Below are 14409 nucleotides of genomic sequence, written 5' to 3'. Positions count from 1 at the left end.
GTTAGCCCAAGCACTGAAGCCACGGCTAAGGTACTCCATCCAAACCCTTGGGGTGGGCTGTGCTCCCCACACCACCTCTTCCTACCCTCCCTGGCTGCCTGGAAAGCTGGTTCTTATGTTAGCCCTGCTTCCTTGGGAAGCCACCGAGGAGCCAGCCAGGAATATGGGCTGCCTTTAGCACTGGGCTAAAACCTGAGCACACAGGTATCCCTGAGGAGTAGAAATAAATCTTGCTGTCCATTTGTGCTCCTGCCTATCTCTATGCTGCCCATCACCAGTAGGCACTAAGTGTTAGCTTTTCACTGCCACCACTATCCTGGAGTAAGAGGAAGAATTGAAATATGGTTCAAAAAGCAACCTAAATCAGTGCCGAGCTCAAGCCCAGCTCATCCCTCCAGTTTCCTGACATTTACATTTTCCTGCTTCCCTGCTCCCCTCACAAAGGCTGGGATATTGGTGGGAAAGGCTGCTGTGCCACATCCATGGCCAGGCAGCCCAAATGCACCCCCCCACCTGGCCCCAGACAGGGACCACTCACTCCCAGGCACCCAAGGGCTTTGACAAATTTACACTTTATGAGTTTGCCCCATACCATGGCTGTGCAAAGGACACTAAAAACAACCCTTCCCTTGGCTTACTGAAGAGGGGCAGCAAAAAATCCGCTGGCGCTCTCTGGAGCCATCTATCATGACTCCAGATACACAAGGCAATTGCTGTAAAACTTGAGTTTGGCTCAGTAAAGGAGTTAAAAAAACAACATCCCATGCCTGTTGCAAACAACCACAGCACACAAAAAAAAGCGCCTTACAAGGCTGGAGCAGCCTCATAGATGGATTGCTTTTTAATCCTCAAAGCTACAGTGATAAATCTTTCCATTGGAAGCTCCAGAGGTACTGTGTCACTCAGGGCATTCAGCAGGGTGAAAAACAGCTCCAGGAGCTGCTGGGAGAGGGGAAGTCTTCCGGTAGTGGGGCTGGGGGTGATGGAGGAGAGATGGGGGTGCTGAGTGGGGACGGGGGGCAGGAGGGTTCCCCTGGGTGCCAGGAGCAGATAGCTAGGCAGGAGCTGGCTGTTAAACAGACACTGCTATAAACCTGGGAGGACAGATGGACAGCTCTGGGGGAACGGCTCTTTGGAAATCAAGTGTTTGGAGAGGAGATGGTGGCGTGGAGCCCAACCCTGTCACATGCTCCATGTTGCAGGGACAGAGAGGTGCTTCGTCCAGCTCCGAATGAAGGCCCTGAGCAACTCCCCAGCTCCCAGCTCCGGTATGTCCCTCTGCTCTGTCCCCTCTGCGCTCTCTTGAGTCCTGAAAGGATCATTTAGGTGGTGAGAACGCCCAGGCAGTCTTTTGGGATCCTTCTTCCGCCACAGCCACCCTGGAGTGCTGGTTGATCACCCCAGACAGTTACATGGGCTGGAGAAGCAGGAACAACTCACCCCATCTGTGCCTTCTGCTGCCTTCCCCTGCAGGGCTTTTTTGCTTCTATACCACCTCCCAGGCAGGAGTAATTCCTCTTAATTGATACCGGGAAGGTGGCAGGGGCCCAGGCTGGCCACAAAGGGTGCAGAGCAGTGAGGAGCATTGGAGCAAACAGGCACTGTAATGCCTTTCGGCGGGCTGTAACAATGCTGAGGCAGGCAAGAGCCAGCAGCCACTGCCTTCCTGGCGAGGCAGAGGTGTCAGACTCTTCCAACGAACCCACTGTCCCCCAGGAGATCAGTTCCTTTTTCACTAGGTTTCATGCCCTGGATGCAGCTGTTACTGAAATTAATTGTGGGATTAAAGGACTTGCTTGGGAGCCTTTGACTGCAGCACCTCTCATGAATTTGGCTGGCATGTGGTACCAGGGGACTTGGGTTGTCTCCACACGCCGTTGCAGAACCCCAGGCAGGGGAGCAGTTTGCCTGCACCCAGGAGATGCCACCGGCCATGCTGCATCACTGGATGTGGCTTTGGCAAGACTTTGGGGTGCTTTTCAGGGTGATCCCTGGCCCAGCATCACCATCCAACACCCTGGGGCCTCTGCTGCACACTCCCCTCCTGCATCTCAGGGAGAAGGATTTGGGGTAGCCAAGGAGGATAGGTAGTCCCAGATCATGGAATGGCAGCGGAGGACATAAGGCTGGGTAAAGGCAAAGCCAGTGCCTCACCTTTCTGGCTGTTCTGAACTCCACTCCAGTTGTGCTGAGCCCCAGGATCCCCTCCCTCCCACCCAAAAAAAAAACCTGTGGACACACACACTTTTCTCTGGCACTGACCAAACAGCTCGAGCTGCAGCAGCTACATCTGTATCCTCACGCAGCCTGGATACTCATGAGCAGGGGGATGCATCCTCCCAACTTGCAGCACGAGGGACCCTGTAGCTCCATGCAGGTGGCTGTTACTACATAATAAAATGCTATCAACCTCACATTAAAAAAGCCATTCCCTGGAGATTTGCAGTCGCAGAAGTGTCTGCGTGAAGTGAGATGGGCAATAATGGCCACCAAGGAGTCATCAGTCATGTTCAACCGCGCGGCAGTGATGAGAGGCCATGCACAACTGTCCCCTGCCAGGACCATCAATGCTGGGAGCTGGAGGGGGAAGTAAATAGATGGATTCAATGCCCTTGGCCATGCTGACATCCTCTAGAGAGAGGCTGTGAGCAGCCTGCAGGACCCTGAAGGGCAGAGTTACTGCAGCCCCACACTCACCCTCACCCAGCAGCATCCACAAGAGCTGAGGTATGGCTTTGCCCATGGCAGACCCTGTTGTGGGGATGGGGAGTGGGAGAGCTGTCCAAACTGCCCCCGAGCCAGGGACTGGGTCCATGGGGGTAGGAGGGAGTTTGCAAGCCCCAGATCCTGTCTGTGGCCCTGTGTGATGTGCTCTGGAGGGGCTGGAAGCAGAGCAGCAGCTGCCAGCACTCTGCCCAGAGCTTGTTCCCCCAGCATTTCTGCTCAGGTCCCTGGGCAAGTCCTACTGGCACATCTGTGCTGCCTGGAGGCACAGCCATGGGATGTCAACCCTGGGGCAGCTTCCCCAGCTGGCTGGAACTGGAGCTGGGGAAGTCGTGCAAGGCAAGATCTCAAGCTGTTTGGACAGCCCCTCAGGCGGCATTTCAGAGACTCAATATTTGATCCTGTGGGAGGATCTTGCATACGCTGGGAAGCCAGGGACATCGGTTTCAGACAGTAAATCAATGGGTCTTTCCAGCCTGGGAGAGCGTGACCAGCCAGCCTGCACTCCCTGGCATTTTTGTGACATTTTCCAAGCCACATGTCTGGGGACAGAGTGATAGCCACTGCTTCAGAGGCAGCTCCCGCTCTGCAATGGCCCCAGTCACAGCTCAGCCTGAGCATCCTGGAGATGGGGAAGGATGATGGATCTCGCTCACACCTTCCCTGCCATGTCCCGAGCCCACCCAGCCTTGTAGACACACTGTGACTGCAGAGCCCACAGGCAGAGCCAGTGAAAAAGCCCTGTAACATGGCCTGCCCATCACCCCCCCCCAGAAGGATGGCTCAGGTTCAGTCCTGTTCTGGGAGCAAAGCTGGGTCCTGAGGGACACAACCAGGGCACGAATCAGGCCAACAGCTTTTTTTAATTCTCAATGAGGCTCATGCAGGCAGGGACAGAGGAGGGCTCCCTGCATTCCCCAGGTGTGCGGGGGGCCATGGCGGGCTGAGGAAGAGGAGAGGGGCACCCACCAGATGCAGGTCAGAGAGGAGAGTGCAGGGTGTATTCATGGGGCAGGGTGACAGGCATAGAGATGTGCCTGGGCACTGCAGGCAGCCTGAGGCTCCTCTTGTCCAGTGTTTTCCCCTGCAGGCTCCAGCTCTGGAGGAAGCAGCTGTGTTGCTTCTCTTGCCCTCTGGGGCTGCAGATGAGAGGCCAGAGGAAGGCTGGGAGCAAGGAGCTGTACTGGCACGCTGCAGACACCGGTTGGCACCACTGAAGTGCAAGAAAATCAGGGGCATATCAGTGCCAGCGGGCCCTGAGGAGGTTTGGGGGGAAAAGGTACCCACAGACCATTTTTAACCCACTCCCTCCCATGCAAATCTCTCCCACCTCCATGAGCGTCAGCCTGAGCACAAGTGCATCTTGGGGGTCTTATCCAGCATGGTGTCCCAAAACAGCCTGGGGTGCCTGAAATCCTCAACACCTGCACCCATGGGTTCACCTCACTGGGCTGAGAGGGATGATTTGGGGATTGCTGGCATATCCCTGCTGTAGAAGCCAGTCATTCCCACACCGCCAGTGATGCCCTGGCTTTAACCAGCCCTGGTGCTGAATGCAGTGGGTGCAACACATCCAGGGCACAGTGTAGCCACCACTGCCATGTCCTGAAGCAGCACTGCCTAGAAAACCAGCCTTCACATACCAGGGGGATGGCATAGAGAGGTGGGGACCCCTGCATGGCTCCTACCCCGCTCCCCACCACCAGATGGGTGCCACAGTCAGATGGATGCTGGTGTGGAGGAAAGCTGGTCATAGCTCCCCTACACCCTTATACTCTTCAGCAGAGGGACGTTGCATGGGTGGCAGGCTGGCCTCTCTCCACCTCCTCCAGCTCATACTCCTCAGCATAGGAGGGGGGCAGCCCATTGACACTGGGCATGGGCTCACATTCGGTGCTGCGGGTAGTGGCGTGGGTGATGCTGGGAGAGTATTTCTGTGACCACAGCACACGGTGGCTGGGGTGGCACATCACCTCTTTGAACATCTCCCGGAAGCGGGTGGACATCAGGTTGTAGAGGATGGGGTTGGCAGCTGAGCTCAGGTAGAAGAAGACACCAGAGATGATGTGGACGTACTGGAACATATGGAGCATATGGCTGGTCCAGGTGGAGATGAAGCTCCAGACAAGGCGATCAGTGTGGAAGGGGGCCCAGCAGATCCCAAACACCACCACGAGCACAACTGTGGGGAGCCGAGGAGCCAGTGTTACTGGAAGAGTGGAGTTCCTCCCCCAGGGATCTCCAGTCCCTGGCAAGCGCTGCCCCTTTTCAGCTTTGGCCAAAGCAAAGAACACCCAAAAAAAGCAGAGGAGAAAGGAATGGGGAGAAGGGAAGGGCTCCCTCAGTGTCTTTTTGACTTTCTGTGGAGGGGCTGGAGCTCTTCTGGACAGCATCTCCTCTCTATCTCCTGCCAGGGCTGCTCCAGGCACTCCTGTCCCATGGGTCTCTGCTCCCTGTCGCAGGGACATGCAGCATAGTCCTGGGGACATGCAGCACAGCTCAGGGATGCCCCTGTGGGCATTCAGTCTCCAGGAACCCTGCCACCTTCACTGGCAAAGTCCAAGGAGCAAGAGCTATTTGTGCCCTTCCCTTGTGCTCTGGTTTTGGTTTAATAACCCAACTTTCCCAATGGAGAGGAAAGGGGGTGATGTAGGGTGGTGTCTGGTTCCCGTGTCCTGCCATACCCATGCCACACAGCACCTCCATGCCACAGTGGGGCCAGGTCCTCCTTTGTCCCCTTCCCAGACGTGGTGCTGGGGGGAGTGGAGTCACCACTTGTCTGAGGTACAGCAGAGAAGCAGCCCTGGCCCTGCCGATGGACTGGGTCAGGCAACCTGCCATCGCTGTGCTATCATGGGGCTGGGAGCATGCAGAGGTCAGCATGCCAGGGAGACAGCTATCCACGAGCAGCAGCTCCCACTGCTGGGAAGAGGGCCAGAGGCTGCGGAGATGGTGCTGAGGAGAGGAGCAAGAGTGAAGAGCAGTGGGATGGAGGGATGCTCCAGTCCAGCGGTGGATCAGTGCATCATGGCCCTGGGATATTGCTGCAGGGCTGGGTAGGAATCGTGCCCCTCTGGGAAATACCACCACCACCACCAGCATGCAAGGTCTAGGCTGGGGGACAGGGAGCATGTTCCCCCATCCCAATCCTCTCTCATTCAGCATTATCCTTAAGGAAGGGAGGTAGCTGGCATGAGCAATCCTCACCACTGGACTGGGGCCAACAGATCTGCCTTTGCCCCAACACCCCACAAGTGAGCCCTGCAGCCTTCCTATTGGATGACCCAGCCTCAGTGCTCTGGACTGGCTTTGCCTCAGTTTCCCCTCAGCATCCTCCCAACACAGCTTTGGGAGATACCCCCTGGCTCTTCCCATCCCCAGAATTGGATTCCCCAGTGTCAGACTCACACAGCATCTTCGTGACCTGCCTCCTCTTGACTTTCTTCTGTCCCTGGGTGTTGTGGCATTCATGGCTGCCACCAGCCTTGGCTCCCAAGGCCTCCAGCATCTTTTCTTTCTTGAGCTGCAGGCCAATGAGCAGGTAGAGGATGCTGATGGTCCCCATGGGCAGGAAGAAGAAGACGATGGTGGTAATCTGGATGATGAGGTTGTAGGTCAAGCGCGGCTTCACCAGGGTGCAGATCTCCGAATCAGGCACTCGCCCCCGTCCTGGCACATAGAGAGGCTGCAGCCCATGGAGGCTGGTGTTGGGGATGGAGCAGATGACAGACAAGACCCAGATGGTGATGATGACCCTCTTGGCATGGTTCCTGGTCACCACGTACTTGGCCTTGAGTGGATGCACCACGGCGATGTAGCGCTCCACACTCAGGGCCGTGACATTGAGGATGGAGGCAAAGCAGACGGCCTCGAAGAGCAGTGTCTTGAAATAGCAGCCACTGGCGCCTAGCAGGAAGGGGTAGTTGCTCCACATATCGTACAGTTCGAGTGGCATCCCCAGCAGCAGCACCAGCAGGTCAGACATGGCCAGGCTGAAGAGGTAGTAGTTGGTAGGTGTCCTCATGAACCGGTGCCGGAGGATGACAATGCAGGTGAGCATGTTGCCCAGAGCCCCCACCACGAAGATCAACAGGTAGATGACACACACTGGGACAAAGAAGCTGGACCGTCGAGGTCCCAGGTACTTGTCCCGCAGCTGTTCCTCTGTCAGGTTGGCATCCTTGGGGTCAAACAAGGTCTCTGGGTGAGTCCTGTTGCAGAGATCAGGGCTGACAGGCTCCATGGGAAAGTCTTGCTGGGACAGGGAAAACTCGGGGCCAGAGCAGTTGATGTAGGGATTCATTGCTGAAGAGAGACAGGGAGGTCTGTGGGACGCTTTCCCAATCCCTCTGCTGCCCCAGCTCCCTCTGACTCTCCCCATTGGTGTCAGGATGCTGCTGATCACCACAGCTCTGCACCCTCACTCCCATCCTGTCCCAACCTCAGCCTTTCCTTTGGAAAACAACCCAAAATCTCCCTGCAACCTGCCTCCAGGGTTCTCAAGCACTCCTTATCCCATTTCTCATGCACAAGTAACACTGGCACCTCCCCAGCCCACCTTGGCCCCTTTCCCCTGTTGCTGGAGGGATGTCAGCAGGGCTGTCCTCTCTCCCTGCTCCTGAAGCAAAGCACGACACAGCCCCAAAGCCAACCCCAAAACCCAATCCCAGCTCCAGCTCTACCAGCTACACAAAGGGGCTGACAGTGCAACCATAAAACTGCAAGAAGGAAAAACTGATTTTCCAACCCAAGAAGGACTTACGGCTTGTTGGGAAGCTCTAGATGAAGGCTCAGGTCCCACTACCCGTGCGCCGGATGAGGTTGGGCTGAGGAGGGAGCGTGGGAGGGGATGGAGACTTCACTGCCTTAAGAGGCAGGCTAATGAAATCCTGCCGCTGCTCTCCCCTCAGAGCTCAGCTGCCTGCCCTTACCCACCTTCTGCCTCTTGTCCTCAGTCAGCCGACAGGCTGGCAGGGAAGCCACAGGGGTGCTGGGGACTTCCTCTCCCACCACTGGGCAAGCAAAGCCTGATGCTGAGACCCTATCCCTGCGGGGGGCTGACTCGTTGCTTGCAAAGCAGCACTGGCAAGAGGATGCTCTTCAGAAAGAGGGAGGAAATAACATTAATATAATAAACTCCATTGACTCTAAGAGAGTCCCGGGGGACAGTGGTGCAGTCATCTCGAGCCCCACCAGCAGCCTTTGCAACACAGGTATTTGCCATTTGTGTGGTCTCTGTGGTGAGTAATGCGTGGATCAGCCCCACTGCCAGGAATCATGGCCCGCACAGTGCGCAGTTGTCCAGATTCATCCAGGGGAGAGGCAGATGTGCAACCCTGGGTCACCCGAATCATTCCCCTGTGGAGCAGGTGGCTCCAGCCAGCTTCTGTCACATTTTCATGCAAGTAAGTTGCTCCACTCACATTGCTACCCCTCGCTCTGCACTGGGGTCTGCTCCCTCACTGTGCCCACTGTTTTTCAGTCTGTCTGCACTCCTGCCCCTCCTCTGTGCTGGCACCCCATCCTGCTGATACGCCTTGGTCACAGGACAATACTCCTGCTCTGTAGCAGCATGCAGGCCCTTGCATGCATGCACAAACACATGTGTGCGCACACACATGCACACAAAGCCACGCACACACATACACATGCACACATACATGCATGCACAAACTCACGCGTGCCTGCACCCCACGAAGAGCTGCCGGGCTGCGTGTCCCCGCTCCACCCGCAGCTCCTCTCTGCTCCAACACGTGCTTTACCGGTCCGAGCCCAGCCTGGAACCGACGGCGCTCCCCCGAGCCCGCACCCCGCTGCCCCCCCCGCTCCGCCCCGCCTGCCGAGCAGACGGGCTGGCTGCTGCGGTGCGGGGGCTCCCCGGCTCCGCCGCGACCGGGAGCTGTAGCCCGCCCCGGCCCTTCAGAGGTGGGGAAGTGCGGCGGGTGGGGGTCAGGGCAAGGGGGTGACACCGGGGAGGCTGCTGCGCATCGCTCAGAGCGGCGGCAGAGGGCATTGCCGCCCCGTGGCATGGGCAGCACCGCGGACGCTGGTACCTGCAGCGGTCCCTTCATCCCCTCGGAGGGTGGCAGGGCTCAGGGGGACACTGTGCTCCCCCAGGGATGACATCCTGAAGGGCTCTGGCATCCCTAAGACTCTCCTCCATTCGGGCTGTCCCAGCTCTGTCCTCGAAGGTTTTTGGTTGAGCCAGGCAGGATGGAGCTGGAAGAGCCTCCGTTGGGGCTGCATTTGAGCAGGTGGGACAGGGATCTTAGAGAAAGAGCCCTGTGCTCCCCAATCCCACCCAGGCTGAGCCCCAGCACAACTCACTGCACCGCTAAGCCCAGCACTGCACTGCCAAAAGCTGCCTGGATTTGGTGGCCTTCAGCTGCCCCTAAGGTCCTGCATACCCAGATCCCTCTTCTGATGCCAGGGCACACAGCAGATAGGAGCAGCACGCTAAGTCACTCCTCTTCCCTTCCACAGCCCGAGGGGGAAACTGAGGCACCAAGTTCCCACTGGTGCCCTCCTTCCCAGGAAACTGGGTTCCTGCTGTAGTATCTCTGACTCACTGCTGTTGCAGAAAGAAGCAAATAGAGACTGCTTGCAAGCAGAGATGGTTGGCAACACGTCTGGGTGCAAATGCCCCCAGGGCCATGAGGCAGAGCCCGAGCAGGGCACCCACCACAGCCCCTGCTTGGGAGTCACCTATGTCAACAGTACATACTGCTCCAGAGCACTCTTGGGCTGCAGGGCTCCAGCTGCATGCTGGGGGGGGATGCAGCATCCCATTTCCCCACTGGCTCATGAAATAGAACCAAAAGAGAGCAACAAGGGAAGGGGACTGGCAGATGGGGACAGTGTGCCTTGAAGCAGCCCAAAGGGGTGATGCACACAGTGGGTACTGATCCCTCAAAGCCCTGGAGGTATTTTTCCTACCCATTTTGATGAGACACAGAGATCCTGAAAGCCTTGAGAGTACCTGGCCTGGCTTCTGCACACCCTACTTGAAACCAACAAGCTGGAAATAGAATCTGAAACTGGGAGGGAGAAGAGGTGCTGCGTGCTGCTATGGGAGTGACAAAGGTAATAAAACCTCATCTGTTCTGGGGACAGACACAAGTTAAAACACAGGGACAGGACACAGGGACAGCAGCTGGGTAATGCAGGCAGGGGCTCAGAAGGGCTGGCTCAGCAGATGCTGGGGTGGGCAACAGTGCCAGGGAGCCAGCACATTGCAGGCCACAGCTCCCGGGTTGCAGAGCCAGAAACAGTAGCTGATGGGCAGGGATTTCTGCCCCTGCCTCCAGATTGTGCACAGGTTGCTTTTTCCCCAGGGGATGCCCAAAGCAGGGGCATCCATGCTAGTGCAGAGGCAGTACTGTAGTGCTAGAGGTTGTACGGTACTGCTGTACTGCTGAGGCACCACGAGCCTGAGCAAAAGCTCACTTGAGGGACTGCATCAGGGGATTAAGCATTCCTGGAAATCTCTCAATTGCCATCCTTTCTCTTCCATCTCTCATCTGCCTCCCCTTGCTTTCTGGCCACCCTGGTCTGCAAAGAGCAAGGACCAAGCAGAGCTTGGTTCTCTCAGAGGTTAACCATGGGTCCATCCATCCCCCCAGGTTGCCAAATCCTGACTGTCAGGTGGCCAGAGATGTCCTGCTTGCCCAAGGTCCAGCTTTCCCAACCTCTGCTTTGCTGGGACACCAGAACCACTGGACTGGGAGTCCTTCTCCCTTTGCCTCCCCTTCACCATTAACATCAGCCTGCTAGAGTATCCCACATAACTTGGGCCTCAATCACTGTTCCCATACTACCTGCTGTCATAACTCTTTGGGAAGAATTGATAGCTCTCAGAGACTGCACATTACATTTTCCCCTCAGCATCTGTTTCTTGCTACAGCCCCTTTCCCCAAGGCTCTGCAGGCCTGATAGTGCTTCAGTGCTATCTGGTTTTCAATTTTCTAATAAACCAAGTAACCAGGAGGTGGCAACCCCTCTTCTACTACTTCTCCTCCACTGTTTAAAGAGGGTGAACTGCACATGAGAGCATGACCCTTTAGCCTATTCCCCTTACCAGGTACTTTATTACATTAACCCTGCCCAGGGTGGCAGCAGGGTTCTCTGGGCTGGAAACTTTAGTAGTAGGTAGGCAAGCTAGGGGTACACACAAGGTTCCCTGCACAACTCCAGCCTGAAGGATGTCTCCAACCTTCCACTCCCTGCTGTGCAGCCATCCCTTCCCAGCAAGCCAGCCAGTGCAGAGGTCCCTGCCATGTGGGTCCCTCCACATGTGGGTTAAGGCTGGAACACAGCAGCTGAGCAAGGCTGGCTCTGCAGCATCGCCAGCAGAATTAAGAAGCCAAAAGAAAAAAAAACAAAACAGGCTTTGAAGCTTGAGAGCTGCAGCCCTGATAGCCAACTGCAGCCACTCCCAGCTCTTTTCAAAGGCACATCACTCACGGTAATTGCAGGGCAGACCAGCACAGCCTTTTACAGAGCTGTCTGTGCCCCAGCCCCTCATTCCCTCCCCTGCTTTGACATTTTAATGAACACCCTCTGGTCCTGAGTGCAAAAAAAAAAACACCAAGCCACAGAGTGATACTACATCTGAGAGGGGAAACTGAGGCACAGCCACTTGTTCTCTCCATACCATCTTACAGCAAAGAGCCCCCAGGGTGCATCCCTCTCTGTCACTGAAGCAAACACGAGCAGCCCCTTCACAGGGTATTGCAGATCTTCCCAGCTAGGTTCAGCTGGGAAGTAGCTTCTGTCTCTGTTGAGAGCTGCAAATTTAAAGGTGTCCCTCTTTGGTCGCCTAGGGGTGGCATGTCCAGAGATGCATCCTGGATTAGGAGGATGCTCATTTCAGTCCCCAAGGCAAGGAAGGGCCACTCGGACCTGGATCTGGGTTATTTTGGAGGAACGTAGCCAGAGGTGAATGCAGGCCAGTGGGGTGGTATTTCCAAAGCAGTGCTGTTGTCATTTAAGCAGCTGAGCCTACCCACACATCCTTGTCTGGTGAGGGACACCCTCCTCCAGTAATTTCTTTTGGCCATTGCTACCCTGTGCTTTTCCAGTCACTGACTCCCAATAGGCCTTTTTGCACTGCATAAAAGCTGTACTCATTCCCAAAATCTCATGTCAGCATTGTTATCCCCTCTCGCACAGCCCAAGCAGGTGACATCTTAACCTCTCCCAGTAGTGTCAGCTCTTTCTAGATCTCCAGGTCCCTTTTTCTAAGCTGGTCATAACTTGCCAGCACACTTTCCAGGGTGTGGGTACCCAGCAAAAGAGCCAGCAAAAGCCCTTGCTCCCCTAGGACATCAAATTGTATCCCTATGTGATACAGGGCTGGTACCCTTGGCACCCTGCTCACAGCCCAGGGTTTTTCCCTGCAGCAACTGCTGCACCTAAAGCCCCACAGTTCATCTGAGAAATAGGTGGGAAGGGGCATTTTTCCTCCACCACAAACTGGGCTGAAAGGAGAAAAAAGGAAGGGTGGGGTTGGGAGAACAAAACCAAAACCCACGCACCACATTTCAATGTTCACTGGGATAAAAGCAATCAGTTTTCTAGGGAACAGCAAAATTGGCCTCTGCTCCACAGCCTGTCTGCCCCAGGTCTGCTGGGGTCCAGGGAAGGCAGGCACTCTCTAAGCAGGTATTCAGGCACCATGGCAACCATAATTTTGCTAATCAGGGCTAGCACAGACTTGAAACACTTTTTCACCTGGCAGGAGCACTGGGATTTTGTAGGTTCCCATCAGGCCGTGTTGCCCAGGGGTGCTTCTTTGGCTATGCCCCCCACAGTGATGGAGGAGGATGAGGGCTGGCTGCAGTCAGGGCATCCCAATGAGAAGCCACACAGCCCCAGTACTGCATCCCCCATCCAGCACAAGGCTGAACAACATGTGCTTCTACCAAGGCCAGGATGAATCACTCAAGAGCAAAAAAGCATAAGATGCAGAAGATGCTGCTGATGCTGCAGATGTGTCTGTCACCCAGGGCTTTGTTAGTAACATTCAATTTTCCTGCCTCCCCTTCACCACCTCTTTCAGCTCCTGTCTGACAATGCTCTGTAGCTCCGTGTAGTGTCAGCAGAGCAGATACTGTCACCAGTGATGGAGATGGCATTTTGTACCTGGACAGGAGAGATGCAGCTGCAAGAAGGGGACGTGTGTGTGTCTTGCAGACCGCAGCCCCATACTCAGGACACAGCTACCATGACATCTTTCTTTGCCTGTAAAATTCAGGCTTGGAGAGAATGAGAAGCAGCCCACAGCAGGTCCCAGGGCCGTAGCAGAGCGCTCTGTGGGCCCAAGGGGCAGCATACAAGCCATGATGGAACTACCTTGTTCTGGCTGAAATCTGCTTCATGGCAAAGCCTGACCCTCTTGATGGGCAGCAGGGAGTTAGCACCTGGTCAAACCAGCTCTGCCTTTGCTCAGCAACACAGCCAAGCCAGGGGACACCCAAAGGAGCATTTCACCAGCTGAAAATATTCCAGCTACCCATGATAATCTTGGGATCACCTCAGCCACAGCAAGAAACTTAACATCAGCCAGCAATGTGCAGTCTCAGCCCAGAAAGCCAACCGTATCCTGGGCTGCATCAAAAGAAGCGTGACCAGCAGGTGGAAGGAGGTGATCCTGCCCCTCTACTCTGCTCTTGTGAGACCTCACTTGGAGTATTGTGTGCAGTTCTGGTGTCCTCAACATAAACAGGACATGGAACTGTTGGAACAAGTCCAGAGAAGGGCTACAAGGATGAGCAGGGGACTGGAGCACCTCCCATATGAAAATAGGCTGAGAAAGTTGGGGCTGCTCAGCCTGGAAAGAAGGCTGGGTGGAGACCTCATAGCAGCCTTCCAGTACCTGAAGGGGGCCTATAGGGATGCTGGAGAGGGACTCTTCATTAGGGACCGTACTGACAGGACAAGGGGCAACGGGTTAAAACTTAAACAGGGGAAGTTTAGATTGGATATAAGGAAGAAGTTCTTTACTGTAAGGGTGGTGAGGCACTGGAATGGGTTGCCCAAGGAAGCTGTGAATGCTCCATCCCTGGCAGCGTTCAAGGCCAGGTTGGACAGAACCTTGGGTGATATGGTTTAGTGGGAGGTGTCCAGGCCCGTGGCAGGGCAGTTGGAATTAGATGGTCTTAAGGTCCTTTCCAACCCTAACTATTCTATGAGTCTATGATTCTAAGGCCTTCTCTAAAAGAATGAAGTATGAACACAGGCCATCTTCCCAAGCATCAAGAAGTCACTTTATGTACTCTGTATCTTCCTGTCCAAGCCTCCTCCTTTGTGAGTTATCAAGAAAAATATGGCATAGCACAGGGACAGCCTCTCTCCCCTACCCTTGGTTCAGAGCCACTTTGCATTCACAGATTGATTTAAGGTGCTCCCTAGGACTCTGAGGATTGATTGCCAGAACTCTTATTACCTTTCCCATCCAGCCCATGGTAGCTATTCATTCCCTGCCTACACACATCTCTCAGAACCCAATTCGTAAGCTTCTAAATGGGACTGGAAAGAGGCTTTCAGCTGGAAGGAAAAACTGGTGCTCAAGTTCTACAAAACCTTGTCTGCAAAGAACACCAGGCAAGGAAATAAGATCTCTGTGGTGGGATCCTTTTTGTCATACAGTGACTCACTCTCTGAGTCAAGATCAGATTTTCCAGC

General features: G+C 55.2%; 1 protein-coding gene across 1 annotated transcript; it reads right to left on the bottom strand.

Moving 5' to 3' along the window:
- Window positions 1-2865: 2865 nt before the first annotated feature.
- Window positions 2866-7970, bottom strand: NMUR1 (neuromedin U receptor 1). The gene is made up of 3 exons (XM_062628980.1): window positions 7487-7970; window positions 6133-7029; window positions 2866-4906 (listed from the first exon to the last, which is right to left on the bottom strand). The coding sequence occupies exons 2-3, from the start codon at window positions 7025-7027 to the stop codon at window positions 4503-4505; spliced, it is 1299 nt and encodes a 432-aa protein (XP_062484964.1). The 5' UTR covers window positions 7028-7029; window positions 7487-7970; the 3' UTR covers window positions 2866-4502.
- Window positions 7971-14409: the final 6439 nt, after the last annotated feature.

The sequence above is a fragment of the Pezoporus occidentalis genome, unplaced genomic scaffold, assembly GCF_034315485.1.
Source record: "Pezoporus occidentalis ecotype Australia unplaced genomic scaffold, CSIRO_AGI_Poc_V1 ctg327, whole genome shotgun sequence".
NCBI classification, from domain to species: domain Eukaryota; kingdom Metazoa; phylum Chordata; class Aves; order Psittaciformes; family Psittacidae; genus Pezoporus; species Pezoporus occidentalis.
This window is presented reverse-complemented; position numbering and strand designations above follow the sequence as displayed.